The sequence below is a fragment of the Marmota flaviventris genome, chromosome 3 (genome assembly GCF_047511675.1).
Source record: "Marmota flaviventris isolate mMarFla1 chromosome 3, mMarFla1.hap1, whole genome shotgun sequence".
Taxonomy (NCBI): Eukaryota; Metazoa; Chordata; class Mammalia; order Rodentia; family Sciuridae; genus Marmota; species Marmota flaviventris.
The window spans coordinates 103,923,678-103,943,660 of NC_092500.1; the positions used below are offsets into that span (position 1 = coordinate 103,923,678).

General features: G+C 33.4%; 1 protein-coding gene and 1 pseudogene across 1 annotated transcript in view; one reads left to right on the top strand and one right to left on the bottom strand.

Moving 5' to 3' along the window:
• Positions 1–14,680, bottom strand: part of LOC114095857 (disintegrin and metalloproteinase domain-containing protein 32-like) — a 113,158-nt gene extending 98,478 nt beyond the window's left edge. The window contains exon 1 of the mRNA XM_071610184.1: positions 14,342–14,680. Within this exon, the coding sequence (XP_071466285.1) occupies positions 14,342–14,437 (96 nt within the window). The 5' untranslated portion in view covers positions 14,438–14,680. The remainder of the gene's footprint in view (positions 1–14,341) is intronic.
• LOC114095922 (U6 spliceosomal RNA) lies at positions 14,548–14,647 on the top strand (annotated as a pseudogene).
• Positions 14,681–19,983: the final 5,303 nt, after the last annotated feature.

Here is a 19,983-nt window from a genome sequence, read left to right on the forward strand (position 1 = left end):
AAAGAAATCAGGCAGGAATCCTCAAAATATAGGAATCAATAAATAAAATTAAAAATTCAATTAAAAGCATCAACAACAGACTAGGTCACTTGCAAGACAGTTTTAGGCAATGAAGACAAAATATATAATCTTGAAAACAAAGTTGACCATGGAAAAAAGATGCTAAGAGACCATGAACAGAACTTCTAAGAAATATGGGACAACATGAAAAAACAAATTTAAGATTTACTGGGATAAGTGAAGGTGCATAGATATAAACCAAATAAATACATATTTTTTTCAATGAAATAATATCAGAAAATTTCACAAACCTGAAGAATAAAATGGAAAATCAAATACAGAAGGCTTACATGACCCCAAAACCACAAAATTATAACAGACACACATCAAGGCACATTATTATGAAAATGCCTACCATAGAGAAAAAAGATCGAATTTTAAAGGTTACCAGAAAATAATTACAGATAATAGTCATAGGGAAATCAATCTGGATCTGAGCTGATTTCTCAACCCACACCCTCAAAGCTAGGAGGTCTTGGGATAACATATACCAAGCTCTGAAAGAAAATGGATGCCAGCCAGGAATACTGTGCCCAGCAAATTTAAGCTACAGAATTGATGATGAAAAAAAAAACTTTCATGAATAAAAAAAGTTTTAAAAAAATCACAACTAGAAAGCCTGCACTACAAAACATACTCAATGAAATATTTCATAAAGAAGGAATGATAAATAAAAGTGAAAAACAGCAAAGGGAGAAACTATACTAGAAGAATAGCCAATCAGTTTTAATTCAAATTAAAACCATAAATAAATCAAAATGACAGGGAATAAAAATAATTTCTCAATAATAACATTGAATATAAATGGCCTAAACTCATCAATCAAAAGACATAGAATAGCAGATTGGATTAAGAACAGCCCAACAATATGCTGTCTTCAAGAGACTCACCTCATAGGCAAACATATCCACAGACTGAAGGTAAAAGGATGGGGGAAAAAAATACATCATTAACACGGATTTTGTAAACAAGCAGAGGTTTCTATCTTCATATCAGATAAACTGGACTTCAAATCAAAGATAATCATAAGGGACAAAGAAGGACATTCATACTGCTTAAGGGAATTATATATCAATAAGACATAACAATAATAAATATTTATGCTCCAAACAATGGAGCATCTACATACATCAAACAAATCCTCAATTTCAAGAATCAAATAGACCACAACTCAATAATAGTGGGTGACTTTAACACACCTCTATCACCACTGTATAGATTCTCCAATCAATCAAAAACTAAATAAAGATGCTATTGAACTAAAAAATACAATTGATAATTTGAACTTAACAGACATATATAGAATATTTCACCCATAAATGACTGAATACACTTTCTTCTCAGCAACACATGGATCCTTCTCTAAAATAGACCATATATTAGGCCACAAAGAAAATCTTAGCAAATATAAGAAAATAGAGATAATACCTTGAATTCTATCAGATCATAATGGAATGAAATTAGAAATCCATGATAAAATAAAAAATATAAGCTACTCTAACACCTTGAGACTAAATAATATACTATTGAATGATGAATGGATAGCAGAAGAAATCGGGAATGAAATAACTAAAATACTTAGAGGTAAATGAGAACAGTAATACAACATATCAAAATTGCTGAGACACTATGAAGACAGGTATAACAGGAAAGTTCATTGCATTGAGCTCATTCACTGAAACAATAGAAAGTCACCAAAAAATAACCTAACATTACATCTCAAAGCCCAAGAAAATGAAGAACAAATCAACATCAAAAGCAGTAGAAGGAAGTTCTGGAGGGAGAGCCCGCCCATCCCACGCCACTGTGTCCCGAAGTCTGGAACAGAGCCACTCCACGCTGGGGTTCCTTATTCTAAAGCATGGCTCCACAGCCCAACATCAAGGTACATATAGGCTTGAGGCTGCCACCACCACAAAACTGGAATAGCATCACTTCTAGCAAGGAACAATAATAAGGACCTGGTAAGACATCATCAAGGTCCCTGTGGGCCTGGATGCACCAGAAGTTTCCCTACTAGGGGTGCTAACAGAAATCCTGTTGCTGAGGTAACAGAGTCTTGCATGGGGTTTCCTATCTCTTGTTTCTCCAACCAACAGCCAACTTCTGATTACCCTCTCATTAGTCATATAATCCAATACCTCCATATAATACCTCTCACATCCTACATCATAAACATCTCAGTCAACCCCCCATCACTCCTTCCACCATCAGAAACTGTAAACCATTATGCAAATCTACTGACTATATGGTAGAAGATAACTGAACTCATCATTTTTGATTATAGTGACAAAACTGTAAATGTAAAAACAGAAGCTAACTGGGTACATTGAGTGCTGTAATATTCATCTCTCCCTTAAAAGTGAGATATTAGGAACCTGTAGGGACACTATAAGACAATAGGGCAGAAGCTGTAATACCTCAGATATACACTGCAACAAAGGAAGACACATAGATATCATGAAAAAGCAAGAGAGGAAAGTACCCCAAACAAACCAAGATACTACAACAATAGAATCCACAGATAGCACAGTAGGTGAAATTTCAGAGAAGAAGTTCAGAATATACATACCTAAAATGATTTGGGAATTAAAGAATGACCTAAGTAAGCAGATACAGGCAAAAATTGACCATTCCAACAAAAAGATAAGAGAACAAATTCAGGCGACCATCAATCACACCAACAAAGAGATAAGAGAGCAAATTCAGGTTGCAAGAGATTACTTCAAGGGCTAGGGTTGTGGCTCAGCGGTAGAGTGCTTGCCTAGAAAATGCGAGGCCCTGGGTTTGATCCTCAGCACCACATAAAAATAAGTAAATAAGGGCTGGGGACATGGCTCAAGCAGTAGCGCGCTCACCTGGCATGTCCGCAGCACTAGGTTCGATCCTCAGCACCACATACAAATAAAGATGTTGTGTCCGCTGAAAACTAAAAAATAAATATTAAAAAATTCCCTCTCTCTCTGTCTCTCTCTCTCTCTCTCTCTCTAAAAAATAAATAAGTAAATAAAATAAATGTATTAAAAATATTTTTTAAAAAATAAAAACATAATTTTTAAAAAGAGATTACTTCAAGAAAGAGATAGAGATACTAGGGGGAAAAACAAACAGAAATCCTCGAAATGAAAGAAACAATAAGCCAATTTTAAAAAATCAATAGATAGCATCACCAACAGACTAGAACACTTGGAAGATAGGACCTCAGGCAATGAAGACAAAATATACAATCTTGAAAATAAAGTTGACTTCACAGTGAAGATGGTAAGAAACCATAAACAGAATATCCAAGAATTATGAGATACCATCAAAAGATCAAATTTAAGATTTATTGGGATAGAGGAAGGTTCAGAGATTCAAACCAAAGGGATGCACAATCTCTTCAATGAAATAATATCAGAAAATTTCCCAAGCATGAAGAATGAATTGGAAAATCAAATACAAGAGGCCTATAAGACACCAAATGTACAAAATTACAACAGATCTACCCCAAGGTACATTACAAGGAAAATGCCTAGCATACAGAATAAGGATAGAATTTTAAAAGCTGCAAGAGAGAAAAATCAGACTACCTATAAGGGAAGACCAATTCAGATCTCAGCTGATTTTTCAACCCAGGTTCTCAAAGCTAGGAGATCCTGGAACAATATATACCAAGCTCTAAAAGATAGTGGATGCCAAATAAGAATCTTATATCCAGCAAAATTAAACTTCAAATTTGACAATGAAATAAAAACCTTCCATGAAAAACAAAAGTTAAAAGAATTTACATCAAGAAAGCCTGCACAACAGAACATTCTTGGCAAAATATTCCATGAGGAGGAAATGAAAAACAACAATGAAAATCTGCAAAGGGAAAAACTACAATAAAGGAAAAGCCAACCAAAGGAGAAACCAAGTCAAGCTAAATACCAAAAATAAACAAAAGTTACTGGTAATACTAATCATGTCTCAATAATAACTCTAAATGTTAATGGTCTAAACTCACCAATCAAAAGATATAGGCTGGTAGAGTGGATTTTAAAAAAAAGACCCAACAATATGCTGCCTTCAAGAGACTCATCTCATAGGATAAGACACCCACAGACTGAAGGTGAAAGGTTGGGGGAAAAAAATATACCACTCACATGGTCTATGTAAGCAAGCAGGGGTTTCCATTCTCATGTCAAATAAAGTAGACTTCAAGCCAAAGTTAATCAAAAGGGAGAAACATGGATATTTTGTACAACTTAAGAGAACCATACATCAACAAGACATAACAGTTATAAATATATATGCCCCAAACAATGGAGCATCTACGTCCATCAATCAAACTCTTCTCAAGTTCAAGAGTCAAATAGACCACAAACGGTAATCTGAGTGACTTTTTAACACACCTCTTTCACTACTGGATAGATCTTCCAAACAAAAGCTCAACAAAGAAACTATAGAAATCTAGAATACAATCAATAACTTAGACCTAATATATAGATTATATTATCCATCAATGAGCAAATACACTTTCTTCTCAGCAGCACATGGATCCTTCTCTAAAATAGACCATATATATTATGCCACAAATCAAATCTTAGTAAATACAAAAAAGTAGAGATACTATCATGCATTCTATCAGACCAAAATGGAATGAAATTAGAAATCAATGGTAAAATAAAAAATAAAAGCTACTCCAACACCTGAAGACAAAATAATATACTATTGAATGAACAATGGATTGCAAAAGATAACAAGGAGGAGATTAAAAAATTCTTAGAGGTAAATGAGAGCACCAAAACAACATATTGAAATCTCTGGGACACTATGAAGGCAGTTCTAAGAAGAAAGTTTATTGCATGGAATTCACTCCTTCAAAGAAGAAAAAGTCAACAAATAAATGACCTAACATTATATCTCAAAACCCTAGAAAAAGAAGAACAAATCAACCCTAAAAGCAGTAGGAGATGGGAAATAATTTAAATCAGAGCTGAAATCAGTGAAATTGAAACAAACAATTGAAAAAAATTGATAAAACAAAAAGTTGGTTCTTCGGAAAAATAAATAAAATTGATAAACTATTAGCAATGCTAATAAAAAGAGAGATAAAACTCAAATTATTAACATCCGTGATGAAAAAGGAAATATGATTGACACTACAGAAATACAGAGAATAATTAGAAATTACTTTGAAAATTTGTACTCCAATAAAAGAGAAAATATTAGAGGTATCGACAAATTTCTAGAGGCCATATGATATGCCCAAACTAAATCAGGATGATATACACAATTTAAACAGATCAATTTTAAGCAAGGAAATGAAATAGAGGACGCCATCAGAAGCCTACCAACCAAGAAAAGCCCAGGACTAGATGGATACACAACTAAATTCTAAAAGATCTTTAGAGAAAAACACACACCAATATTTCTCAAACTATTTCATGAAAGAGAAAAAGAGGAAACATTTCCAAACACATTCTATGAGGCCAATATCACCCTGATTCCAAAACCAGACAAAGATACTTCAAAGAAAGAAAACTTCAGACCAATATCTCTAATGAACATAGATGCAAAAATCCTCAATAAAATTCTGGCAAATCGAATACAAAACATATCAAAAAGATTGTGCACCATGATCAAGTGGGATTCATCCCAGGGATGCAAGGTTGGTTCAACATACAGAAATCAATAAATGTAATTCATTACATCAATAGACTCAAAGATAAGAATCATATTATCATCTCGATAGACGAAGAAAAAGCATTTGACAAAATACAGCACCCCTTTATGTTCAAAACGCTAGAAAAGCGAGGGATAACAGGAACATATATCAACATTGTAAAGGCTATTTATGCTAAGCTTCAGGCCAACATCATTCTAAATGGAGAAAAATTGAAAGAATTCCCTCTAAAAACTGGAACAAGACAGGGGTGCCCTCTTTCATCACTTCTATTCAACATAGTTATTAAAACTCTAGCCAGAGCAATCAGACAGACAAAAGAAATTAAAAGATTAGGAAAAGGAAGAACTCAAATTAGCACTATTTGCAGATTATATGATTCTATACCTAGAAGACCCCAAAAATTCCACCAGAAATCTCCTAGAACTAATAAGTGAATTCAGCAAAGTAGCTGGATATAAAATCAATACCCATAAATCAAAGGCATTTCTGTACATCAGTGACAAATTCACTGAAAGAGAAACTAGGAAAACCTCCCCATTTATAATAGCCTCAGAAAAAAATAAAATACTTAGGAATAAATTTAATGAAAGAGGTGAAAGACCTCTACATTGAAAACTACAACACGCTAAAGAAAGACATTAAAGAAAACCTTAGAAGATGGAAAGATCTACTTTGTTCTTGGATAGCATAATTAATATTGTCAAAATGACATACTACCAAAAGCACTATACAGATTCAATGCAATCCCAATGGCATTCCTTATAGAAATAGAAAAAGCAATCATGAAATTCATCTGGAAAAATAAGAGACCCAGAATAGCCAAAGCAATCCTTAGCAAGAAGAGTGAAGCTGATGGCATTACTATACCAGACCTTAAACTATACCACAGAGCAATAGTAACATTTAACAGCATGGTATTGGCACCAAAATAGACTGGTAGACCAATGGTACAGAATAGAGGACACAGAGTCTAACCCACATAACTACAGTTACTTTATATTAGACAAGGTGCCAAAAACACATTGGAGAAAAGATAGCCTTTTCAACAAATGGTGCTGGGAAAACTGGAAATCCACATGTAGCAAAATGAAATTAAATCTCTAACTCTCACCATGCACAAAACTCAACTCAAAGTGGATCAAGGACCTAGGAATTAAACCAGAGACCTTGTGCCTAATGGAAGAAAAAGCAGACCCAAATCTCCATCATGTCAGATTAGGCTCCAACTTTCTTAATAAGATTCCTATAGCACAATAATTAAAACCAAGAATCAATAAATTGGATGGATTTAAACTAGAAAGCTTCTTCTCAGCAAAAGAAACAATCAGTGAGGTGAATAGAGAGCCTACAGAATGGGAGCAAATCTTTAGCACAAGCACATCAGATAGAGCACTAATCTCTAGGATATATAAAGCACTCAAAAACCTTAATACCAAAAAAAAAAAAAAATCAATAAATGGGCTAAGGAACTGAACAGACACTTCTCAGAAGAGGATATACAATCAATCAACAAATATATGACATCATTACCCTAAATACATGTATGAAGACACAAATGATGTGAAAATACTTTGTGTACATTCAGTGACTTGAAAAATTGTGCTCTATATGTGTAATATGAAGTAAATTGCATTCTGTCATCATGTATAACAAATTAGAATAAATAAGTAATTTTTCAAAAAAGCAGAAGACAGGAAGTAATTAAAGCTGACAAAGTTTTAGAGACATGTGACCTACCAAAATTGAGTCAGGACAGGAAAATTTAAACAGATAAACTTCAAGGAATGAAATTGAAGAAGCCATAAAAAGTCTACCAAGAAAAAAAGCCAAATGGATTCTGAGCCCAGTTCTGCCAGACCTTCAAATTATAACTAATACCAAATCTACTCAAATTATTCCATGAAATGGAAAAGGAAAGAACCCTTCCAAACTCATTCTATGATGCTAGTCTCACCATGATACCAAAACCAGACAAAGAAACATCAAGGAGAGAAAATTTCAGACCAATAACCCTGATGAGCATAGATGCAAAAATTCCTAATAAAATATTGGCAAACCACAAACAAAAAACACATTAAAATATAGTGTTTTGTATGTGGTTTGCCAATATTTTATTAAGAATTTTTGCATCTCTGCTCATCATATAGACTTAAGGACAACAATCACATGATTTTCTCAATAGATGCAGAAAAAGCATCTGACCAAGTACAATGCCAATTCATGTTTAAAACACTAGAGAAACTAAGGATAAAAAAAACTTCCCTTAACAATGTAAAAGCTATACATGACACACCCAAAGCCAACATTATATTGAATGGAGAAAAACTGAAATAATTTCCTCTAAAAACAAGAACACACAGGATGCCCACACTCACCACTCCTTTTCAACATAGTGCTGAGAACTCTAGTCAGATCAATCAAGCCAGAGTAGGAAATTTAAGGGATACAAGTAAGAAAAGAAGAATTCAACTTGTATGTATTAGTTGATGACATTATCCTATATTTAGAAGACAAAAACAAAACAAAACACAAAAAGACTTATAGAGCTGATAAACAATTTTAATAAAGTTTCACTATATAAGATAAACACACATAAATCCATTGTTTTCCTGTATTCCAGTAACAAACCTGCTGAAAAAGAAATTAGGAATAACACCCCATTCACAGTAACCTAAAAAAAATCCTTGGGAATTAATCTAACAAAAGATGTCCAGGACCTCTACAATGAAAACTACAGAACACTGAAGAAAGAAACTGAAGAACTTACAAGATGGAAAGACCTCCCATGTTCTTGAATAGGCTGATTCAATATTATTAAAATGGCCATACTTGGGCTGGAGTTATAGCTCAGTGGTAGAGTGCTTGCTAGCATGTGTGAGGCACTGGGTTTAATCCTCAGCACTACATAAAAATATTAATTAAATGAAGGTATTGCCTCCATCTACAACTAAAAAAAAAAGAAAAGAAAAAAGCCATACTACCAAAAGCATTATACTGATTCATTTCAATCCCATCAAATTACCAACAGTCTTCACAGAGCTAGAAAAAGCAGTTCTAAAATTCTCTTGTAAAAATAAGAGATCTAGACTAGTGAAAGAAATCCTGAAAAAAAAAGAGTGATGCTAGAGGCATCACAATACCAGACCTCAAAACATACTATAGTTACTACCATAGTAACAAAAACAGCATGGTGCTAGCACCAAAACAGACATGAAGACCAATGGAATAGAATAAAAGACACAAAGACAAACCCACAAAAATACAATTATCTGATACTACACAAAGGTGCCAAAAATATATGTTGGAAAAAAATATTGCCTTTTTAATAATATCCTATTCACAATAAACTCAAAAAATAAAGATAAATTGGGGAAATTGTAAATCTTTACGTAGAAGAATGAAACTTGACCTCTATCTCTGACCCTGCACAAAATCCAAATCAAAGTGCATCAAAAACCTGGGAATTAGACATGAAACTGTACAACAGGTGGCAGAACATCTAGATACAACAATCCAACATAGTGACACAGGCATCAGCTTCCTTAATAAGACCCTTAAAGCTCAAGAAATAAAACCAGGAATCAATAAGTAAAATGGCATCATTCATTTCTGCACAGTGACTGGAACAAATAACTCAAAATGCTTCAACAAATGACTACACTGACACTACAGTAAATGTCAGAGAAGGAATATAGAAAGTTCATAGTTTAAATGTTCATCAAATTGAAAGATGATGTACGGAGTGAAATTAGAGAAAAAAATACAGGTGAAAGGTCCCTTCAATAAAGAGATAGAGGTTCTGAAAAAAAAAACAAACAGAAATCCTCAAAATGAGAGAATTAATAAATGAAATTAAATATTCAATGGAAAGTATTACCAATAGATTAGACCCTTTGATGATAGATTTTTAGACCTTGAATTTAATGTTGACCATAAAGAAATTATGTTAAAAGACCACAACCAGAATATTCAAGAAATATGGGAAAACAGCAGAAGACCAAATCTAAGAATTATTAAGGTAGCTGAAAGGATCTGAACTACAAACTAAAGGGGTGCACAATCTTTTTAGTAAAATAATATTAGAAAAATTTCCAAACCTAAAGAGTGAGAAGAAAATGTAAATACAAGAGGCATATACAACTCCAAATAGACAAAAATCAAAGTATATCAACACCAAGGTACATTATATGAAATGTCTAACAGAGAATAAGGATAGCATTTAAAAATTTTCAAGAGATAAATGGATTGTCACATTTATAGGAAAACCAATTCAAATTTCAACTGATTTCTCCACCCAGACACTAAAAGGAAGAGGGCATGCAATAATATATACCAAGCTCTGAAAGAAAATCAGTTTTAACCAGGATTACTATACCCAGAAAAATTAAGTTTCTGAATTGAAGATGAAATAAAAACCTTCCATGACAAACAGAAGCTAAAAGAATTCAGAATCACAAAACCTACATTACAAAACATACTCAATGAAATATTTCATGAAGAAGAAATGAAAACCAGCATAGGGATGCATTACAGTAGAAGGAGAGTCCATTAAAGGAGCTGAAAGCACATCCTTAAAAAACAGGAACAAACAAGGATTCCCACACTTACAATTTCTATACAACACAGTGCTTGAAAGTCTAGCCAGAGCGATCAGGGAGAAGAAGTTTAAAGGGACATAAATAATAGAAGAAGAGCTCCAATTATCTCTGTTGGCTGACAACCTGAACTTATATTTAGCAGACACAAAAAACTCCACCAAAAGAATTCTACAGCTGATAAATAAATTCAGCAATTTATTTATCAACAAACAAATCAATCACATTCCTATACTCTAATAATGAATGAGCTGAAAAAGAAATTAGGAAAACTATCCTATTCACAATAAACTCAAAAGATAAAAATAAAATGCTTGGGACTCGATCTAACAAAAGTGGTAAAGAAACTCTACAATAAAAACTACAGAACACCAAAGAAGTAAATTGAAAAATACCTTAGAAGATGGAAAGATTTCCCATTTTTTGGGGTAGGCATAATTAATACTATCAAACTGATCATACTTCCAAAAGAGCAGATTTGATACAATCCTCATCAAAATATCAATTCTTCATAAAAACAGAAAAAGCAATTCTGGAATTCATTTGAAAAAATAAGAGACCCAGAATATCCAAAGCAATTCTTAGCAAAAAGGGTGATGTTGGAGGCATCACAATACTGGATCTCAAATTATACTACAGAGCTATAGTAAAAAAACAGCATGGTACTAGCACCAAAACATACATGAAAACCAATGGAACAGAATAGAAGACACAGAAACAAACTCACATTAATACAGTTATCTGACACTAGACAAAGGTGCCAAAAACATACGATGGATAAAAGATAGACTTTTTAACAAATGGTGCTGAGAAAACTGGAAATCCATACATAGAAGAATGAAATTTGACCCCTCTCACCCTGCACAAAATTCAATTTAAAGTGCATTGAAGATCTAGGAAATAAACCTGAAGCTCTTTAGCAATCAGAAAAATGCAAAATATAGGCCCAACACTCCAACATGTTGGAACAAGAACCGACCTCCTTAATATGACTCCTAAAGTGCAATAAATAAAATATAAAATCAATGGATGGCATCATATTGAAAAGCTTCTGCATAGCAAGGGAACAATTAAGAGCATGAACAAAGAGCCTACAGAATGGAAGATCTTTGCCACCTGCTCCTGAGAGCATTAATATCCAGAATATATAATGAATTCAAAAACTTGACAAAAATGCAATTAATAAATGGGCAAAAGAACCAAACAGATACTTCTCAAAAGAAGAAATACAGCAACAAATATATGAAAAAATATTCAACATCTCTAGCAATCATGGAAATACAAATCAAAACTACATTGAGATTTCATCTCACTCCAGTCAGAATGGCAATTATCAGGCATACAAATAATAATAAATATTGGTGTGAATGTGGAGGCAAAGGAACACTCATACATTGTTTGAGGGACTGAAAATTAGTGCAACCATTCTGGAAAGCAGTATAGAGATTCCTCAAAAAACTAGTAATGAAACCATCCTATGACCCAGCTATCCCACTCCTTGGCATATATCCAAAAGATTTAAAATCAGCATTCTGCAGTGATTCAGCCACATCAATGTTTATAGCAGCACAATTTAGAATAGCCAAAGTATAGAACCAACCCTTGGTGCCCTTCAACAGATTTATGGATAAAGAAAATGTGATTTTATATATATATGTATATGTATATGTATATATATGTGTATATACATATATATATATATATATATATACACACACACAATGGAGTATTAGTCATAAAGAAGAATGAAATTATGGCACTTGCTGGTAAATGGATGGAAATAAAGACTATTATGCTAAGTGAAATGAGCCAGTCCCAAAAGTCAAAGGTCAAATATTTAATAGCAGAGGCTAACTCAAAATGGGGGTGGGGAGAGATAAAGGAAAAAGGGGGAGAAGGGATTCTATCAAAATAGAGGAAATATCAATAAAACAGATAAATGGGATTGAGTGGGAGGAAAGAAAGATGGGATGGGGAAGGACTGGGAATAAATTTGAACAAACTTTTATACCACGGTGAATATGTGAATATACTACAGTGAATTTCAACATCACAAATATCCACAAGACACTAACTTAAAAAATAAAAATAAAATCACAAATAATTTGAATAAAGATGAATAGAGTAGAGGGAGGGAAGCATGGGAATAGAGGGGAAGGGGACTAAATTAGAGCAAATTATATTCCATGTTTTTGTGATCATGTCAAAATGTATCCTAATGTTATATATAACATAAAAAGAATCAATAAAAAATGACATTGTAAAAATAAAACATAAGTGGCCCAATGAACTAAACAGATACATTTCAAAAGACATACAAATGGTCAACAAATATATGAAAAAAATATTCAATAACTTTAGCAATCAGAAAAATGCAAATTGATACTACACTGAGATTTTTATCTCATTCTAGTTACAATGATAATCATCAAGAATATAAATAATACTGCTGGCAAGGATATATGGGGAAAGGATCACATATATACAGTCAGTGAAACTGTAAATTAGTACAATAACTATGGAGATCAATAATGGAGATTCCTTAAGAGACTAGGAATGGAATCACCATATAACCCAGGTATACCATTCCTTAGCATTCATCCAAAACAATTTAATTCAATGTACAATATACATATCTGTGTTTGTAGTAACACAATTCACAATAGATTAGTTATGGGACCAATCTAATTGTCTATCAATGAATGAGTAAAGAAAATATGATACATGGGGCTGGAGTTGGGGCTCAGCAATAGAGTGCTCGCCTAGCAGGTGCGAGGCACCGAGTTCGAGCCTCAGCACCACATAAAAATAAATAAAATAAAGGTATTGTGTACAACAATAAGTAAATATATATGTATATATAGTTTTTTAAAGAAAGAAAATGTGATAGACACACACTGCACATACACACACAATGGTGTTTGATATAGCCATAAAGAAGAATGAAATGTCATTTTCAGGAAAATGGGTGAAACTAGAAAGCATTATGTTACATGAAATCAGACTCAGAAAGGCAGGCTCTGTGTATTTTCTAATATATGTGGAAGCTAGAGAGTAAAAAGAAAGAACATGGACCTCAAGAAAAAAGAGGCAAGATCAGGAGAATAATGGAAGGAGACGAGAGGGGGAAGGAAGGCAGGGAAAAGAATTGTCCAAGAAGTGAAAGACTAAATTATGTTACGTGCATATATTAATCTGCCACATGAATCTATTATGTATAATTATAATGCAATTTAAAATTATATCTCAATGAAATCATAAAAAACAAAAGGTCATCAAAAAGTTGAGCCAGGCATGGTGGCACACATCTGTAAACCTAGTGATTTGGGAACTTGAGACAGGAGGATGGCAATTTCAAGGCCAACACTGGCAACTTAGTAAGACATTGACTCAAAACAAAAAAATTTCTAAAAAAGGATGGGGATATAGCTCAGTGTTCAGAGTGGCCCCAGGTTCAATCCCTAGTACTAGAAAAAAAATTGTCCACTTATACTATTAGGCTTGTTAAATTGTATTTTGTTTGTTTGTTTAACATCCTAAGAAACAGCATAAGCACATGGCATCTCCAAAGAAATACTTAAATAAATCAATGGATAAAATAAACTTTCTCCCTTTTTAATAAAAATAGAAAAATAAAAAATTACTCCTTCTTTGAGAATTTGTAGTTTCATGAGTAAAGAATAAATAAAGAGGGTTTTGTTAAAAGATATTCTTGCCATTTTGAAGAATATTTTCTTCATCCAAATCTCCTTGATATCACTAAGATAAGACACTTAATTCTTCAACATTATTTTCTATGCTGAACTTTAAAAAAATAATTTACCATGAGGAAATGATAAATGTTAATAAACAAAGCTGACCATTCTCACATATATATTTGCTTTTATCAACAGAACTTTGAATTCCTTATCAGTAGTAATATTAGATATTTACATTCATATTTTATAATGGGATTCATATATTTCAGAGCCATGTAATGAAATATGAAATTTCCTATAATTATTTATATTATAAAAATATTTCTTACTGTATCTACCTCTGAATTATCACTTTTCTCTCCTTGGATTTTCTTTGGAAGTATGATTTGCAAAAATGGATTTTGAGAACCTGAAGAAATTAAAAGAAAAAACATTTAGCAACCCTGCCTTGAATTTGACTAAATATCTGTTTGACACTTTTCAGAGGTTTACTTGTGCAGGTAAGGATGGTTCCTCACTGTGTACTCCTGTGAAAACCTTGAGCACTCACTTCATCAGCACACACACAAAATAGAATGATAGAGAGATTAGCATGTTTCCTGTGCAAGGAAGACACTCAAATTCATGAAGAATTCCATACTTAAAACTAAGCAAAATGAAACAAAAAAAAACCTTGAAAACACTTAATTTAAAAAACATACAATGTAGTTTTAAAGACCCAAAAAATAAAAATACTCAATTTATACAAAATTTTCTGTTCCTGGAAAAAAAACAGAATAGACAAAAATAAATAAACAGCCTACTTAAGAAAACCTGTTGACTGTTGTGCACTGAAGGCTAGTTTCATCCTTCTACACATGGATATCAAGTTTTCCCAGCATTATTTGTTAAAAAGGTTATCTTTTCTTCAACATGTTTTTGGAAGCTTTCATAATGACCAGATGACTATATCTATGCAAGTTTTTCTCTGTTTCTTCTACTCTATTCCACTGATCTTTATGTCGGTTTTAATGCCAACACCATGCTATTTTTATTATTATAACTCTGCTGTATAATTTGAGATCAGGGATTGTGATGGCTTCCAGCATTGCTCTTCTTACTCAGTATTGCTTTGGTTCTTATGGGTCCTTTATTCTTCCAAATGAATATCAGGACTGTCTTCTAATTCTGCAAAGAATGTCATTGATATTTTGATGGGGATTGCATTGAATCTGTGCTTTTGGTAGTATAGCTGTTTTGACAATATTAATTTAAAACCTCTAAGTGCTTTTTCAATTTCTTTCTTCAGTGTTCTATAGTTTTCATTGTAGTGGTCTTTCATCTTCTTGGTTAGATTTATTCCCCAAAGTCAATTCATAGTGGCTCAACGACCTAGAAATTAAACTAGAAACCTTGCAACTGCCAGAAGAAAACTTAGGCTCAACACTCCAACATAGTGGCACAGGCATCGGCTTCCTTAACAAGAACCCAAAAGCTCAAGAAATAAAACCAGGAATCAATAAATGGGACAGCATCAAATTTAAAAGTTTCTGCACAGTGAAAGAAGCAATTAAGAACATGAAGAGAAAGCCACCTGTTTCTCTAACAGGGGATTAATATCCAGAATATATTTTTAAAAAACTCAAAAACCTTTAACGAATGCATGCACCCACGCGCGTGCACGCGCGCGCACACACACACACACACACACACACACACACACACACCAATCACTGAATGGGAAAATGAACTAAACAGACACTTATCAAAAGAAGAAACATAAATAGCCAATGAATATTTGAAAAAAAAATGTTCAACATCCAGAGTAATCAGGGAAACGCATATCAAAACTACACTGAGATTTCATCTCACTCCAGTCAGAATGACACTCATAGAATACAAATAAGAATAAATGCTGTCAAGCATGTAAGAAAAAAAGGTACACTCATATATTATTGGTGGAACTGCAAATTAGTAGAACCACTTTAGAAAGCGGTATGGAGATTCCTCAAAAGACTTAGGGATGGAAACACCATATCTATCAAACTCAGCTATCCCACTCTTTGTTATTTATCCAAAAGAACTAAAATCAGCAGAATATAGTGATATGGCCACACGAGTATTTATTATAAGCTAATTCACAGTAGCCAAGTTATGGAACCAGCCTAGGTGCCCATCAAATGATAAATGCATAAATAAAATGTGGTTTATATATAATGGAGTTTTAGCTATAAAAAAAATAATGAGATTATGGTTTTTGTTAGTAAATGGATGGAAATGAGAATATTATGCTAAGTGAAATAAGCCAGACTCAAAGTCAAAGACTTCATATGCAGAAGCTAGAGCAAAGTATCAGGGGAAAGAGGGCAATTCAATGAAAATTGAAGGGAGATCAGTAGGGGAGAGGATCAGGGTTTATGGGAGAAACAAGGGAAAGGAATGGGGAGGAAGTGAGGAATTAAATTGAACAAATTATACTATATGCATATGTAAGTATACCACAGAAAATTCCACCTGTGTTTATGTCTATAAAGCATCAATTTTTTAAAAATGGATTAATAGAAGACTATTGGTGGCTTAACATAATACAAACTTATTTTTTACATGAAGTCTAATGGGAATCATCAGTTTTCAATTAAGACTCAGAAATTCAGGTTCCCTCTGAGTGGTGACAAACAGCCTATGGCCTCAAAAGTCACTGTGGTTTTCTAAATGCCACCATTCACTTTAAAATGACTCAGTTATTTTCACATTAGTGGAAAACTTTAAAAGGAACTTATAATAGAAATTCTATAAATAATTTCAAATAAAAAGAACAATTTTCTAAATATTGTAATTGTAGAAAATGGCCCAGGGAGAAAAATGAATGAAAGACCAACAAGGAAGCAAGAAAGGAGATAGGGAAGGAAGAAGATAAGGTAAAAAAGTGGGAAGAATAAGAATTCCTAAATAGTTTTATAAGTTAGTTCCATCAAACAATATATAATTCCTATTTGGTAAAAAACCCATTCAGAGAAAGTTATGTTTGTTTATGGGGATAATAAATCTTGATAATAAAAGAAAAAAATCATACAACCATCTCGATAGATACAGAAAAGGCCTTTGGTAAAGTCTATCACCCATTCATATTAAAAATTCTGGAGAAAATAGGGATAGAAGGAACTGACCTCAACATTTACAGCTGTATGTGACAAACCCAAAGCCAACAACACACTAAATGGAGAAAAACTGAAAGCATTTCCTCTAAACTCAAGAAGACAAGTATATCCACTTTTACCATTTCTATTTAATAAAATTTTCAAAACTCTAACCAGAGGAAAAATATTAAAGGGATGCAAAATAGGAAAAGAAATTATCTCTGCTAATGACATGATCCTATATCTAGAATACCAAAAAAACTCCACCAGAATACTTCTACAGCTGACAAACGAATTCAGCAAAGTAGCAGGATACAAGATCAGTACTCATAAATCAATAACCTTCCTATACTCCAACAATCTCTGTGCTGAGAAAGAAATCAGGAAAGACTTTCACAATAACTTCAGAAAAAATGCTTGGTAATTAATCTAACCAAATAGGTGAAATATATCTATAATAAAATTTACAGAACATTGAAGAAAAAAATTGAAGACGACTGTAGAATATGGTAAGGCTTCCCTTGTTCTTGGATACACAGAATTATTATTTTTAAAATGGCCTTACTGCCAAAAGCAATGTACACATTCAATGAAATCCCCATCAAATTACCAATGACATTCTTAATAGAACTAGAAAAAAAAGAAATACCTTAAAGAATAAGGGACTCAGAATAGCCAAAGCAATTCTGAGCAACAAGAGTAATACAGGAGGCATCACAATACCTGATCTCAAATTATACTACAGAGCTATAGTAATAAAAACACCATGATAATAGCACCAAAACACACATGAAAACCAATGGAATATAATAAAAGACCCAGAGTCAAATCTACATTCTTACAGCCATCTGATATTTGATAAAGATGCTAAAAGTATGTTAGAGAAAAGATAGCCATCTTAACAAGTGGTGCTGGGAAGATTGAATATCCACATGTAGAATAATGAAACTAGGTCACTATCTCTGGCCCTGCCACAAAAGTAAACTCAAAGTGGATCAAAGACCTAGGAGTTAGGCCTGAAACTCTGCAAATGCTAGAACATTTAGGCTCAATAATCCAACATAGACACTAACACCCCTAAAGTTCAAGAAATAAAACCAGGATCAGTAAGTGGCAGGGCATCATATTAAAAATCTTCTGTACAGTGAAGGAAGCAATTCAGAGCACAAAGAGGGAAACTACAGAATGGGAAAAAAATATTTGCCAACTTCTCCTCAAATTACCAGATTAAAATCCAGAATATATAAAGAACTCAAAAACTTTTAACACCAAGAAAACAAATAAACCAATCAATAAATAAATTAAAAAATCAGGAAAATATTGATAAACCTAATATGAAAACCAAGATACCATGAGTATCTTGGTTTCTCAGGTAAACTGCAAGCTTAAAAACAACCTGTGTAAGATATATAACAAATAATTCATATCCAAAGTTGTGTGGGCTCTCTCGCGCCCAGCAAAGAGGACCACAGAACAGGGTAGAAGAGCATGTGGCTGTGGAGTCACTCACTAATCAAGACCTCCGGAGACCAAGCAGGAAGCGGGTCTGATTTTTTTGCAGTTACCATGTACATATACTCAGGCAGTAGCTAGGCTGATTATAGGCAGCCACCAATACACTTTCTTGCTAACTGTCCTTGCAGCGACCAATCAAGCAGGCTGTAGAGTAAACACAGGGACTGCAACACATGGCCTCATGCCCAGGGCTGTGCCTATGGGGTAAGTGGTCTGCTGCTCATGTACCTAGCACGAGGGGAGTGGCCTGCCACCCATGCCCTTAATGTATGCCATGTATGCAGTACTCCATGCACTTGTCTCCATATAAAGTAAATAAAAATAGATGATCTACATGAATATATGCAACATGCATTCATCATTCACAAATACAGAATTCATTACTTCAAAAAGAACATGTATTTTTATAATTCTATATCTAATTATATAAAGAAAAATCTGTAAAAGTATCACCAAATTGATAAACATAGTGGTTACCTTTAAAATTGCAATAAAATTGACAATCAAGAGGGCACTTCACATTCTAGCAGTTATCATCGTTTTTACACTAAATCTAAACCCAAGCCCAGAATCCTTTTCTATATAACACTGGAAGTAGTCATTGCACTCTGTGCTCCTTGCAAATCCCACCTTTTCTCATCCTCTATTTGCTCTGAAAGGTACATATGAATATAGGCAACATTTCTTTGTCAAGATGCCATCTATCTGTATATGAAGGATATCTGGATGCTTATGTTGAACTGTAAGTCATATGTATAACTACAGTGCAAGACATTCTGGTTGTCATCTTTTAATTTTTTATTTATATGAGAGACATTTAAACTTCAATGGAAAATGCCAGTTCCAAACTGCTACATGGTCCAGTTAGCTGAGGGATCTTGCTTAGCAATCGGAGATGATGTGTTCACATCAATTCCCTCATCCCACCAATTCCTTGACAGGCTCTAATCTGCTTCCTATCTCTGTGGATTTACCTAGTGTGAATATTTAATATAAACTGAATCACACAAAATATGACATTTTGTACCTGGCTTCCTTCATGGGCATAATGTTTTCAAGGTCCATTCATGTTGCCGCATACATATATCATGAACATCATTCCTTTGTATGACTACATAATACCCCATCATATGCATATAACAAAGTTTGCTTATCCACTCATTAATTTACAAACCTCTGGGTTGTTTCCAAATTTTGGCTATTATAAATAATGCTGCTGTAAACATTTGTGTGCAAGATTTTATGTAGACAGATGTTTCCATTTCTTTTGGGTGTATACCTAGGAGAGAAATTGTTGGGTCAATAGTACAGGTACATTTATGTTTATTTTCTCTTCCCAACTATAAGGA